This window comes from Scophthalmus maximus, chromosome 13 (genome assembly GCF_022379125.1).
Source record: "Scophthalmus maximus strain ysfricsl-2021 chromosome 13, ASM2237912v1, whole genome shotgun sequence".
NCBI classification, from domain to species: Eukaryota; Metazoa; Chordata; class Actinopteri; order Pleuronectiformes; family Scophthalmidae; genus Scophthalmus; species Scophthalmus maximus.
In genome coordinates, this window is record NC_061527.1 from 7,149,912 (window position 1) to 7,163,952 (window position 14,041).

The 14,041-nt window shown below is 44.3% G+C and overlaps 2 protein-coding genes across 8 annotated transcripts in view; one reads left to right on the forward strand and one right to left on the reverse strand.

Moving 5' to 3' along the window:
• tprb (translocated promoter region b, nuclear basket protein) overlaps positions 1-6,223 on the forward strand; it is a 20,774-nt gene extending 14,551 nt beyond the window's left edge. For 2 of the 5 annotated variants that reach the window (XM_035647594.2, XM_047336752.1), the window contains exons 40-51: positions 230-418; positions 515-670; positions 2,376-2,469; positions 3,170-3,324; positions 3,570-3,638; positions 3,753-3,841; positions 4,206-4,315; positions 4,444-4,542; positions 4,714-4,870; positions 5,038-5,159; positions 5,283-5,378; positions 5,952-6,223. In XM_035647594.2, the coding sequence (XP_035503487.2) occupies positions 230-418; positions 515-670; positions 2,376-2,469; positions 3,170-3,324; positions 3,570-3,638; positions 3,753-3,841; positions 4,206-4,315; positions 4,444-4,542; positions 4,714-4,870; positions 5,038-5,159; positions 5,283-5,378; positions 5,952-6,001 (1,386 nt within the window). In that variant the 3' untranslated portion in view covers positions 6,002-6,223. The remainder of the gene's footprint in view (positions 1-229; positions 419-514; positions 671-2,375; positions 2,470-3,169; positions 3,325-3,569; positions 3,639-3,752; positions 3,842-4,205; positions 4,316-4,443; positions 4,543-4,713; positions 4,871-5,037; positions 5,160-5,282; positions 5,379-5,951) is intronic. The other 3 variants (XM_047336751.1, XM_047336753.1, XM_047336754.1) reach the window with 3 other exon arrangements.
• prg4b (proteoglycan 4b) lies at positions 5,646-13,824 on the reverse strand. Of its 3 annotated transcripts, XM_035647595.2 has the most exons (15): positions 13,584-13,824; positions 13,378-13,456; positions 13,001-13,117; positions 12,549-12,671; positions 12,037-12,117; positions 11,842-11,901; positions 11,207-11,266; positions 10,561-10,791; positions 9,225-9,977; positions 8,707-8,793; positions 8,293-8,429; positions 8,028-8,184; positions 7,738-7,845; positions 7,176-7,304; positions 5,646-6,360 (listed from the first exon to the last, which is right to left on the reverse strand). In XM_035647595.2, exons 2-15 carry the CDS (start codon positions 13,448-13,450, stop codon positions 6,254-6,256), a joined length of 2,223 nt encoding a protein of 740 aa, XP_035503488.2. In that variant the 5' UTR covers positions 13,451-13,456; positions 13,584-13,824; the 3' UTR covers positions 5,646-6,253. The 3 variants fall into 3 exon arrangements, with proteins under 3 accessions (XP_035503488.2, XP_035503489.2, XP_035503490.2); XM_035647596.2 differs by lacking the exons at positions 12,037-12,117; positions 13,584-13,824 and having other exon boundaries at positions 13,378-13,541; XM_035647597.2 differs by lacking the exons at positions 11,842-11,901; positions 12,037-12,117; positions 13,584-13,824 and having other exon boundaries at positions 13,378-13,541.
• Between the last annotated feature and the right edge of the window lie 217 nt (positions 13,825-14,041).

Below are 14,041 nucleotides of genomic sequence, written 5' to 3' on the forward strand. Positions count from 1 at the left end.
TAGTCATGGTGCTAATAAGACATTTTCACGATGTTAAATGTATTTTTTTATTTTCATACACCATCATCTCACTGTGATAAAAGCATCTTATCGCTGTAGATTTACCACAAAATCATGGGAAACACTTGTTACCACATTTGGGACTCTTGATGTAAGATGTTAGTCTTATAACAATTACTAACAAGAAAAGTTTTAAATGTGTAGAATGAATCTCTTTTTCATCCTGCAGATGGAAGAGTTCCCAGCACTGGAGGAAGGAGAGGACAGTGCAGCCTCCCAGTCCATGACAATGGACCAAGAGATGACCCTGACGCAAAGTGACACCCCCGACCAACTGTCACAGGAAGTAATCGTCATAATAACGGACACGGAGAGTGACGAAGACCAGGAAGAGGGGGACGAGGAGGACGAAGAGCAGGTAGAAAGTGTTTTGAAAAAGAAGTGTCAATTAGACACCAGTTACAAAAATGTCTCGGTATCTTGCAACTAATAATTTGTCCCCTGCTCAATGTAGGACTATGATGAGGAGGAGGAAGAGGAAGATGACGAAGAGGAGGAAGAAGAGGAAGATGACGAAGAGGAGGACGAGGGAGGGATGGGGGAGGAAGGAGAGGAAAGCAACGAGGGGAGCGGGGATGGCAACGAGGCTTACGAAGAAGATGACACAGAGGTTTGATTACCTATGAAACATAATGTTCTCCGCTGAGCTACAACGTTGACCTTTTCATACGTCCTCACCCACCCATGCACTTTCACCGTGTTAACCCTTCCCACACTCCCAGTCACATTTATATTCCCCTTCCAGCTCACACACACTCAGTTTTTCCACACCGTGTCCTTTAAATTTGACTTGAATTTTACCCGTGTCGTAACTTTCTGTCTGTGTGTGTGTCTCTGTGTGTGTGTGTGTGTGTGTGTGTGTGTGTGTGTGTGTGTGTGTGTGTGTGTGTGTGTGTGTGTGTGTGTGTGTGTGTGTGTGTGTGTGTGTGTGTGTGTGTGTGTGTGTGTGTGTGTGTGTGTGTGTGTGTGTGTGTGTGTGTGTGTGTGTGTGTGTGTGTGCGTGCGTGTGCGTGTTGACTTTAACTGTTTACCTTTTCACTCTAGTCATGGTCGCACACGTTCTGTGTGATGAGACAGTGTCTGCAAAGTACATTTAACAGTCTTTCACTTGTAACCTGCACGTGGGAAAGTTATTTGAAGTTGGGAATCTGCAGACCAATGTCGTTGTTTTTACATTATTTTTATTATTTAAATTGATTACTTGTAAAAGGCACGTACCAGCTAACCTAAGTTTGATACCAAACAATAAGATATAAATTGCTGCATTAATATTATGCGACATGTTCGGCACGTCAGAGCAGATGACCAGTTTTGTGTGACATTTCTTAGGGTATCCCTATTTTTATTTTCCTGAATTTGAATTATTATGCAGATGGTATAGTTTAGTGGGTTACACCGCTGAATATGGCACAGAAGGTTGGGAGGTTCGATCCCTGGTCAGGGCATTGCTAAAAAATCCAGTGTGGGCCCTAATGCTTCCTGCCTACCTCCTGATATGTAACCGGTTATTGTAAGTCGCTTTGGAGAAAAGCGGCAGCAAAATGAATGTAATGTAAATTATTATCCTGCAAAGTTGAAAGTAGAAAAAGGAGAAAAACCCAAATCATTGAGTTAGTGTAACAGTTGGTTTTCCTATTAAAAAGCACTTTTCAAGACACTTTTTTCACTCTATACTTCCACAGAAGTCATTTGTCTCTTTTCCCATACAACCCATAGAAGCAGCTTCTAAATTATAGTAATAAATGCTGTTTGTAAAGCACTTTTCATACAGGAAGTGGAGCTGAAAATGCTTTAAAAGAGATGGATCACATGCACATGAAAAAAAGGCCACAATTATTGTGACCTAACAAAATAAAACTGATAGTTGAGATAAAAAGATGAGCAGGTGAAAAAGTGAAGATGTTCTCTCTGACAGAGCTGTTGTGAACTGCAATTCTGATTCTTAATACACATGGAATGAATAGTTTTCTCCTCATAAATTGTGCATCTATAGTGTGACAGTGTATGCAGGATTCTATACAGTTCCTCACGTGGAGAATTTTTTTTAATGGAGATTTGTATCCTCTCTGAAGAGCATCTTTAGTCCTTATAGGGAGAGATTAATCTGGTTTTCTGCTGTTATATCCTGCATCTAAACTATTTGGGAACCATGTTTTCTCTCATTACACCCAACTTGTTTTTTTCCCCTTTTCCTTTACTCCTCAATACATTTTTATTTGACCCACTTTAATGTATTAAAATTCTACTCTGCACTTTATGTTTCTTCTGCCATCTGTTTTCCTTTATTATTTCCCTTTGTTCCTTCCCTTTCTCAGTGCGCTGATGCAACAGACCCGGGCACGGAGACGGAGGAGAGTCTGGGGGCGTCCGACTCCACCCAGAGGCCCGCGGATTCCCAGACACCCAGCTGTAAGATCCAGGAAAAACCCTGTTAAAATGCACATAGGCACATCCACCTCAAACCCTCCACATGCACACTCACAAGCTGTCCCGCCAGCAAATTAGTTATCTGATGACCGAGAAACATGTAATGTGTTGTCGTCTGTCTAAAAGGAAGAGTGGCACAAGTGTTTGCCAAAATAAAGGTCATTTTTCATGGAGACTAGAAAATTTAACAGTCATGTTGTATCCCTATATAGCTATAAAAACCTAGATTGAGTATATTTGTCAGATTTGGGGTCCCGATAGCATGCATTCCATTAGTAAATGATTTATTTAAAATTGAAGTGTATTTCATTCTGTAAATCATTAAACAAAACACAAGCTATAAAATAATGGTGGGAAAACAAAGACATTTTAAGAACTCACAAACATGCTGCACATTTTCTCTTTTATTTTAACTTTTATAAATCTACTTTTCACACTGTTTCTAAACCCTTAAAATATATTGATAGTTTCTCATTGTAAACATCTGCACACTTATGGGTAATAATTACATTTTGTGCTGTAAACATCTGCCAAGATTCTCTTTTGAGGTTTTAATTTTAAAAGCAGTGGTTTCATAGGTTTCTAGGTTCTTTTGTTCTGTTTTTATAGTTGTGAATCTGTGTATTCACTCCCAAGTTAAACAGACCCTTGTTTGATTGAACTCATTTTGATACACTTTCAGTCGAGGGCAGCTCGATGGAGGCCTTCTCGACAGAACAATCCATCTCGAGCTCTGGTACACGCATGCCCCAGTCGCCACGGAGACCCACTCATCAGTTGCCCGCCCGCCTCAACACCCACCCTGCTACAACATCCGAATTGGGACCGTCCGCTCAGGTATGAAGGAAGAGTCATCCATTCAACAATTTTAGTAATAAGGATATCACATCGGTCTCTTAGTTCTGTAGACATTTACACATATCACCATATAACTGCCCCTTTTTATTGGCTTTTCAAAGGTGTCCAAAAATGCAGATAAAAGATAATTTAAAATAACATGTACTTAATATCTTTTAATGTGTAGACTCCTATGTGTAGATCACAATCCACAATAAACAGTTTTTTAATGTCTGCTCTTACAGCGCAATGCTGGTCGTCGTCAGGCCGTGGGGAGAGTCCCTCAGCTCACTGCTGGGCTGCCGGTAAGCTCTGTAAGTCACATTGTAAATTCTTGGATGTTCTGCAACATCTTGTCAGTCAATCAGACGTGTGAAACTCGTGCTGCTCTTGCGTCCGACACTCTTCCACCGTCTATTCCTCTGCAGCAGCACTTCTTCGATGAGGATGACAGGATGGTTCCCAGCGCTCCCACTCTGGTGGTACCACACCGCGATGGTTTTGACCAGGCCATCCAGTAAGTCTCTCACCAAGCATTTAATATTTCATGATTATTCATAATAAAAACCATATTGATCTAGAAAGGTATCTGATTATATTCTACACATTCAATTTTTTATATTGTTATTAACATGTATTCGTTTAATGTTTTACCTGTATCTTATATTTTGAGTAATTAAAAGTAGGAATTTCTGTATAAATTAAATAGCTTTTTTTTTTTTTTTTTTAAATCAGACCTGCATTATTTCCTGAATCTTTTTTTCCCCTCAGATTGCTCTTATAAATATAGAAGGAAAAGAAGCAAAAATTCTTGCAATCGCCCTCAGTCTGCCGTCCTACAGTACTGAGTGACTGTGTTTTTGTGTGTGTGTGTTTGTCAGTTCTCCCCAGGTGGCTGGTGTGCCTCGCTTTCGGTTTGGTCCCTCAGATGAAATGCCCCAGACCAGCTCCTCGTCGCAATCCGATCTGGGACAACTCGCATCACAAGGAGGTAACTCCATCGCTGTGTGTTGTACCGAGTAACAAAAAAGCACCTGCCAGCTACCTGTGACAGAATAATGAGGGGTTGTTTTTTTTTACAAAAGAAGTGAACCCTGTTTTTTGTTTTTTTGTCTTCAGGTCTTGGGATGTATGAAAGCCCCTTGTTCCTATCAACTCATGAAGAAGAGTCGGGTGGACGCAGTGTTCCCACCACACCACTACAAGTCTCAGCACCAGGTATCTGTCTGTCAGTCTGATAAGAAGGGGGCAGCCCTTTTCTTCTCTCTGCACAGTTCAGTTTAGTGTCTAGGAACATTCAGTTATCTTCAGGTTAGACATTTTCTTTTAGGTGCTGAAAAACCAAAGCGATGAGTGAATCACTATCTTGTTTTTATCTTTCACTTCCAGTAACCATCTTCTCCGAGGTGGCTCAGTCTGACACCACTGAGCACGCCTCCCAGTCGGTTCCCATGGTGAGCACGTCCACGCCAGGCCTAGTGGTGCCAGGAGCAGCCGGTACAGGGGAGGAGAGGGATGATGTCCTCCTGGAGCCTGACGCTGATAGGTGAGACTCGCTCCATCCCTTGACTGTCTCTTTATTCGCTGAAAATCCCTTTCCTTTCCCGCTGTTTCTATCAGTAGCTGAATCAACTTTAAAGCTTTACTTAAAGTACAACACAGGTGATTCTGAGGTTGCATGACTACATATCTTCTTTTGTATGTTTGTTCCAGGCCCAGTGCTGAAGCGTCAATGGATGCGGTGGTGTCTCAGGGAGATGTGGAGGAGCAAAGTCAGCCCTCCGACAAGGCCAGCCTCCCCTCCACCAGCCAGGAGCCCTCCTCCAGCTCTGCAGGTACAGTGAAACTCTGCGACTGTTGCAGCTTTTCCAACTGTGACATTTCATCATGTACTTTTTCCCTTTTTATCTATGGTGTCTACAAGTTTTCAGTTCTGATGTCACGTTTATGTTTTTTAGACACAAGCAGTGCTCCACCTAAACCCTCTAGACCTGGAACCAGCAGACAGCTGCAGCGCTGGCCAGAGAGCCGTGGGGGACGTATGAAGAGAGGAGGTAATGTGTTAACAGGCGCTTATACATGTACTGACAATGTATATAATAAATCCATGACGCATATTCAGCTTTATGGAAAAATGGCTTTAAAAAATGCCTTGAACCACAGGGTCCACTGTTAAAGTCTGGTCAGGGATATGTGTGGCACGTCATTACCCACCTTCCTCTGCCCTCAAATGCAGAAGCAAATAATTAAAAAATCAACAGCATAAATCCTCTAGTATCACACTTTTGTGATTCTAATAAACCTCAGACGTCCACACAGACTTTTACGACAACACTTGTAATCTTTATTGTAAGTCAGATTTAAAGTCCCAGACAATTAACTTTGAATGATAAAATATAATATCACTCTGTAGTAATGTATTTCTTCCAAGTTGTTGCATGACTGAAAGGTTTTAGAACAATCATGAGGCAGGCTAAAGTCATAGCATTTGATACATGTTGGTGAGTTTAAAAAAAAAGGAAACAATATGTTCTTTACATTACATATTTTATACAGCCACTGTACAGAATTGTTTACATCAGTGTTGCAGGCTTTGTTTAAAGAAAAAAATAATTTCATATCAACAGGTCAGGCATTTCCATCTCGGGGACAACACGGGAGACGATTTGCCAGATGAAACACTAATCAGGAAACTTGAGAACCCGGACAGGTCGTCATTCCCTTCAGAAACATCACACATCAGTGATTCTCTGCTCAGTCCTGATAAGTACTCAGCCTGTCGTTTTTATGTTCTCCTTTTGTTTTTAAATGTACTTGTAAAGTACCCTTTGTTATTCATGGCCCATGCTGATGTAGTGTTTTATGAAGACTGTAATAAACTTGAAAACTTGAGGAAAAAGCCGCCTTCTGTTTTTATGAAAACTGCTTTTCAGTTCTTTGGGCATTTGACAAAGTTGTTGCTCTGAGGTGACACGTTGGCCGCAGGAGCAGCAACCACGGGATGTTCACCGTCCATCCTCACGTTGTAGGATTTGGCTGCAGAAGAAGCAGAGCGGTTGTTAGATGAGTTCATTAAGCCTTTCAATTCATGAAAGGCATTTTGGATGTTTTGTTTGCAATGCAAATGCCGGTTTCAATTTTAGAGATGGAGAATTTGGCATTAAACTTTTAAACAGCACATCAACTTGGACAGCTTTTGGCTACAGCAGGAACTGAATTTAAAGAGCTGGAATGTTTTGTGACATAACTCATCTACTCTTTAAGCTCGATGACATGGTTAATCAGGAGCCACACGATTTATTTAAACTATAGGGGCATTGTTGAAACGGAACCTTTTTCTGTGGTTACGCCACAATAAAATTTAGCATGAATGGACAACACCCTCAATGTCCTTTACATATGCCTAAATCTCCCAACCCCCAACACACACACACACACACACACACCCAGACACATGGACCTCATTAGGCATTTCAGACATGATGTTAAAGAAGTTCACATCATGTCTGAAAATGTCTTGCAGACTGAAAAGTGAGAAATGTTTTTTTCTTTCAAAGATGTGCAATTAATTTAACAGAAAACAGAATGAACAGGAAAAAAAATTGCTACTTCACATCTGTATAATAAGAGGATTCAATTTAAAGCAGTATTTTTTATATCAGAGTTTGAGGCTTTAATCTGAAAAACACAGAGCTGGAAACTATAGTTCTCCCCAATATATTTTCCTTAGTTTTTAAAAATCCCTGTGGAACTATCTTCAAATAAGATAAATCCAAATGCTTAACCTGTTCAGGTGAGGGATATGGCTCTCTTACTGTATGAACGTATGTATGTATGTATTGACGGCTTACTTCTTGAGAAGACGTAGTATTTGTATCCCTCTGGTTCTCTGGTGTTGGGAACGGACACGGCAGCTGTGATGGTGGTGGGGAAACCTCTCCAGGACGTCCGGATGTTGATGGTTGGGCCCAGGAGAGACACTGGAGACACGACAGTGTGAAATGAGTTCATTCGTATTGGGACAAAAAAAACAAAAAAAAAACACATGGGTGTCACAATGTTTTCCTCATTTGAAGTGTTTTAACACATTAAAATAAAATAAAAAAGACCTGTTCTGACAAGTCGAAACCACATAAACGGTTTCCACATGTGATTTACCACATTATTTTACAAGATGGACCTTTCTGCCCTCCTCCCCTCGAAAAAAAAGCATGACTCACTTGTTCCGAGAACTATGTGCTGTGACAAAATAAACATGTTCATGTGTGTTTAAGCAAATACGTTCAAGTGCTCAGCAAACACCCAGCACAGTCGTCAAACTTACGTTCATACCAGACCGCACAAATGAGAAGGACCAAAAAAAAACAACCCACAAAGGACGAGAAATTCATGGTTTTTGTTCTTTTGTGGCACCTGCTTGTCGAGCTATCCGGTTGCGGACGGTGTGAACGGCGTACTGGGCTCTCCTGCCACACGTTGGGCTGGTGCCAAACTGGTATGAGTATTTCTGGACCAGTCCCCCTGGAAGAACAGAGCAAAAGTTAAAAAAAAAAAAAAATCTCAGGAAAAGCCCGATATTCAGAAGTTTATCCGCACAAATGAAAAATTATTATTGTGTTGAAAACATTGTTCTAAAAAGTTAGAAACTAAACAAAGTCAAACTGATCTTTCCGGTTTAATTTGAATGAAACGCTCCTCATCACCTCTCTTGAAGAAGTAGACGGACTCCCTCCTCCTCTTGTGCTGAGGCACAGACAGAGCAGCTGTGATCTGACCCCGAAGCCCGTCGAAGCCTGTTGCAACGACTTTAGGATATCCGGGGTCCAGCGCGTCGTTTTCATATCTCCAGTACTGGGCTCCCTGGAAGCATCACATCGACACAAACCCCCCCCCCCCCCCCAAAAAAATATATTCAAATGTGACTCGACTTTGAAGCAGCAGATTAAGTTCGTACCGCAGGAGGTGTACCTTGAAAATGTATGTTTTGCCGTGACAGTTGCAGCGGGTGAACACGGTGTCAACGGGGGAAGGGACGCCCCACACTTGTGTGATGCCTCGGGCCGGACCTGGCTCCCTGTTTCTGCCCAGGAACCAGAAGTAGTGCCCTGTGAAAGGTGGGGTGTGAGGGTTGTATGGACGAGGGCAGTTGTCAACCGCAGCTAATCTTACTGTAAAACTGCTCTGACAAAAAGAAAAAAAGCCTCATAGGGGATCCAGCAAAAACGTTATGTTCATTACTGATGTAGCTGCAGATGACTTTCCCAGTTAATGGATTTAGAATTTTGTCTTTGAAATACCGCGAAGAGGCCAGATTATACAGATGATGCCATTCTCCTGACGCGTGACCCCGAACGGAGTCACGGGCAGCTTCTCGGCACTTGCCTCTGAAAACCACCGTTGTGCCGTTCCCCAGTGTGGTAACCGCACCGACCGGTCGCCCACTACACAGGTTTGTGTCGTTGCTGTCATCTGGCGGGGGGGGAAAAAAGGGATTCGGTCGTGAGGAAAACATCTCTTTTTGGACAGACAAGCAATGAGACTGAGTCACTGGGTGTCACGCGAATTTGTCCCTGTTTCATCAACTTTCTTTTTTTCATTCATCAAAGAATCTGGGCCTGATTTCCAATTTCAAAGGACTACAACAAGCTGACTACACTATGTAGGAAGCTTTGTTCACCCACAGGCTAAATAAAAAAACAAACAAGTGAGCTCATAAACCAGACTGCAAACAGTAATAAATGTGTGAAAGAAACATCTTTGCGTTACTGTTAGATCAATATGAAACAGATTCGATTTCTGGAAAGAAATTTTTTGAAACGTTCCCTCGTCTTTGACATTTTTTTTTTTTTTCTGTGGACGTTGTGTTGAGAATCCGGACCAATGAGAAGAACACGTCTCACCTGCTTGGTAGTCTCCTGGACTGTCTACGTCCAGAGGCTTCGCCTCGGGTTTGGGGGTGGAATCAACCAGAGTTGGTTTAGCAGGCGAAGGGGTACTGGCCTCAGGTTTGTCCTGGGGTTGTGAGGGAGTGGGTTCCGGTGGTTGGGGTCGGCCGGTCAGCTCGGGGGTAACTTTGACCGGACCGGCAGCGGTTACCTGCTGTGTAACATCATCCGTGGCGTCTGCCGGTGCCGCTGCTGTGGATGAGGGAACGTGAGTGGGCCCCGCTGGAGAAACGCTGGTGGAGGCATCTTGTTCCGTCTGAACAGGGGGCGGAGGGCCTGTTGTGGCGTCGTCTGAGTTGTTCTCAGTAGATGGCGTTTCTGGGTTTGACGTGGTCGCGTCTGGGGCGGCTGTGGAATCCTGCGTCAATGAGGCAGGGAAGGTGGTGAGCTGAGACATTTCCCCCTCTGACATTACCTCCGTGGGTCCTGTGGACATCGAGGCCAGCGTGCTGAGGGATAGTGTCGTAGCCTCCGGCTTATGGGAAGAGGCTTCCGTCGGTTCTGTCTTCTGTGCCTCTGGAAAAATGTCGTCCTCTGGCTGCACTGTTCCCTGCCCCTCTGTCTCCAGCTCCGGGGAGCTCGCTGTGGGAGAAACCTCTGTGTGAGGGTCAGAGGTCGGGGTCGCCCGGCTGGAGACGTGGTCGACCGCCGTGGTGGGCTGAGGGGCAGTTGCTCCTGGGTTGGTTGAGCTGATGGGATCCGTGGAATCTGGAGGCGGACAAACATGGTCGGCAAATCTTTTGCATTCACTTCACTAGTTGTAGTACGAACCATGTTAATGAATTCATGAAAATGAATGACAGCGTGTGCAAATGGATGACAAAGAACCATACACGGAAAATAACTTTAAAATGTAGACATTTAAAAATAGAACACCACTGTAAAGTGTTGATATCGATTCCACAAACCAATGACAACCATGTAATAAATATAATTAAGTCATATGACAAACATATGGCAGGAAAACCTAAACTGATGGTTTCATGAAATAATTGACACACTGTACTTCGTGGAGGTTTGTTCTCATTTTTTCTTCACAATTACTAGATCGTTGATTTTTAATTATTCTTATTTCTTAAGGTTTCGTGTTAAGATTGAAATGATGACAGGAAGAAAAGCACATCCTGATTTCGCAGAGGCAGCAGGCTCATGTCCTGAGACCAACAATCTGTGTGACGTCCCTGGGGCAGCCAGTCAATGTTTGCGGCCCTGGCCCGGTACAAAATGTTAGTGGCAGTATGTAGTTTTCTATTAATTTCTGTCTGCCAGGCTACTCCTGGATCACACATACCCGCGTCAGCCTGTGTTGGTTCATCCTGTGAGGGAGTCGCTTCTGTCTGAGGAAAGACCGTCACTGTCTCCGTGATGAACTCCAGAGCGTCTGGCTCCAGGGTGGGCTCGGTAGAACCTGGATCCAGGTGGTCAGCCGGTCCATACCCGCTGGTGCTCTCGGGAGCCGGACTTGCCTCCTCCGGTGCATTGTCGGTGAATTCATCGGTTGGGAGGATATTGCTGAACATATCTACAAGACAGTTCAGTTCAGCTCTTTATTGTCCCTCCAGGGGAAATTCATCTGGCAGCCGAGTACGGATGAAAACAAAACAACGGCAGTGGGCACAAACAATAACACACAATGAGATCGATAAAAGAGTGTGTTTTGTTTGTGTAGGATGACAAGATGAATGTGGATTGGCTATAGTGTGATCAAACAAAGTGTAAAAAAAAAAAAAAAAGATGGATGCAAATTATAAAAATGGAGAGTGTGGATTGATCAGCTCTCGTGTAGATCAAGTGTACGTATTGCACTATAGGTACAAAAGAAAATGAAAATCTATTTCGTGTGACAAGTGAGAGGCGGTCTATGTAACCACACTCAAGAAACAGTTACTGGAGACGGAGCTTAGGGAGATTCAACATCCCGGGACGTCATTGCTCACCATCACTGGAGTCATCTGGTAGAGATGACGTCGGACTGACAAGAGGAATCATGTGGTCATCTGTGGGGGAAATGAACCAAATTCACTTGTTCAGGTTGAACACAAATCTGCAAGTTCCAATACTATCTATACAATACTATCTGTTATTGTCCCTGTATTTGTTGACTTGAGCATGCACACGCAACTCAGACCGTGACTCCCCAGATGGAAATATCACAACATGTCTTTCTCCTGAGAAAGACGAGACAGGGATGCAAGACTCCGCCCACCAAACTGTTCCAGGCCCAACTCCCGGATTGAAACCGGGCCCTCAGAGTGTTCTGTCATTGTTTCTTGGCTCCGCGTTGTGCTTTCCTCTCTTGTGACCGAGCCCATGCCCGTAACCCTCCCACACACTTATGGCAACGCCGCGTCCCTGTGTTTCCTTTGGCCACAGAGGCTCAACGCTCTTGGCTTGTTCTGGTGAGAAACTGGCCCTCAAAGCAAACCACAGCGCTGTAGAGGTCAACCGCGAAAAGAAATCTTCGCGCCATTCTCCCTGACGAACGTCTTGTTAAATGAATCCAGGTCGGCTGCGGATAATCATTTGGAAATCATTTAACATGGGAAATAAAATCTCGTATAGCTTTCGTCACCCGCAATGTTTTCCTCGCTGACAGGAGAAGGCTGCTCCTTTGCTTCGGTCAGAGTTGGCTCTGTGGGAATATTCAACAATGAAGTTTAGAGAGCAAACCTTGTGGGGAAAAAAAACGAAAAAACATTTGTCCTGAATCTTAACAGACTGAAAAATGAAGTCAGAATTGAAAAAAATTTTGCAGAGAAAACAATACCTGTGGGTTTCTTATTGTTTACACTATCACATGAACTAATCTTCGACGGTGCTGCTGCACTGGCCGCTCCACTGATTTCCTCTGTAGTAATTGCCAAGACAGAAAATATTGTCAAATTTAAACCAACGCATCGGTGCAGGTTGCTTCCTCATGCATTGCATGCTTTACTCCGGATGCTGTTGGAACATGCAGGTCAACCCTGTCCCATTGCTCCTGGCTCCTTTGCGCTCGACCAGTCATGCGCGTGCGCTCGTCTCAATTTCGGACTGTGTGATGCTGCAACCGAAAAGAAAGACGAGGCGCTGATTCTAACATGCAGCCGTGCGTTCGCGCAACCATCTCCGTATTTGCTGGTCAAATGGCCACCAAATGTGAAAAGGATGACGCCAAAGATGTACAGTGTGACCACTCCTAGCTTAGTCCGGACAGTTGGGTGAAGGGCGAATATGTGGAGGTTGGCGTGCTGGAAAATGACACACACGATCATGCTGAATGTGCTGAACAAGGCTTACCCTCCGCATCACAGTGGGTCTTGTAATCTGGACAACACTGCTTGTACTTGATGCAGCTGGAGTCGCAGCTGCACGGGCGGCCCCTCTTGAAGGTTTCCCCACATCGACCTTTACATGAGTTCTCTGTTGCACACAAACACAGCCGGGTTCACACTCAGCATAACCTGCACAACAAGACTACCCAGCGCTGATGATATTCACCACGCTAACTGTTTTTTTTTCCATGAGTAATATTAAGGCAGTATAGGAAATGTTCCTCTCTTTGAGGAAAGGGATTAGTCACATTGAAAAATCAGTGGTGAGTTGACATGAAAATCCCATCTGATCGGAGTGAAGAATGGTTCAGTGACACAAATGTTGGGATGTCCGTGTCTTGATGGGTGCGTTACGATGCCTGGTCGGACCAAAAAACAGTAGTATTTCATTTATGAAAGAAGAGGAAAAAGTCTCACTCGTGGTGCATTGAGATTCATAGTCTTTACAGCACTCTCCGTAAGGCAGGCAGGTGTAGTCACACTGGCACATGTAGCCCCTGTAGTACTCAGCACCACAGCGTCCTTTGCAGCTCGCTGTGGATTGTTAAAAGTCAGACAATATCAAATGATATCCGTGCTCTCAAAACTGTACACGTTTCTTCCTCCAATAGCCGTCTCGTTGAGGGGTCAACAGTCTATTGTGCTCTGGCGTGGTTGACCCCCTGCAATGTAATTATTAACTGAGTCAACACGAGTACAAGTGCAGGCACAGCAAACACACCATACAGCAGGACAGTCTCCTGGTTCACAACACATTGTTGGATGTTTCTGTCCCTCATCAGAATGATACTCACTCTGAGCAGCACCGAATGTCAGGGCGCATGTGAGCAGAGTGACAGCACGGAGCGCGGCGGAGGACATCTTCATGTGAATCTGAAAGAAGAAAAAATAACGAGACGCAGGAAGAGTGAACACATCAGATTTTCCATCCGTGTCAGAGGAGGATTCGCGTTTCACGGCCGATGAGAGATGAGAGAGAGACGTTGAAAAGGGAACTCACCTCTGTCCGTCTCCTGCTGAAGTTTGGACTCGGGCTGCCTTTAAAAGCCGGAGAGGGGCCGGCAGGCCGGCTTCCCTTTAATTGGCCGCATCCGGTCTAATTCAAAGTGTGACGAGCTGACGGGCTGCGAGGGAGGACCCTCCGGTCCAGCCCCCGCGGGTGCAGACATCACGATTCCCCACAACACAGCTGGAAGCACATCAACGCACACGCCTGTGCCAGACAGACGGCTGACCTCACACACCTCTGAGCAAAAGCCAAACGTGGCTGTGACCCGCGAGTGAGTCACACAGGGCCGAACTAAGGACAGGGGATTTATTGCACGTGCTTTGTCGGTGGTCACATAGGCTGTTGTTTCTATGGCTACCGCGTCTGCCATTGAAATCATTGTAGAGTTTAACCCGCTGATGCTTTTCATGATACACGATACACAGGGGCGACCGGTAGTGGAGAAAGAA

Coding starts and splice junctions, on each gene's coding strand:
- prg4b (XM_035647595.2), bottom strand. CDS start 13,450: ATGAAGATGTCCTCCGCCGCGCTCCGTGCTGTCACTCTGCTCACATGC. Junction 11,267..11,841: donor CAGCGAGGAAAACATTGCGG/GTGACGAAAGCT, acceptor TTTCCCCCACAG/ATGACCACATGATTCCTCTT. Junction 9,978..10,560: donor ACCAACACAGGCTGACGCGG/GTATGTGTGATC, acceptor GTCCGCCTCCAG/ATTCCACGGATCCCATCAGC.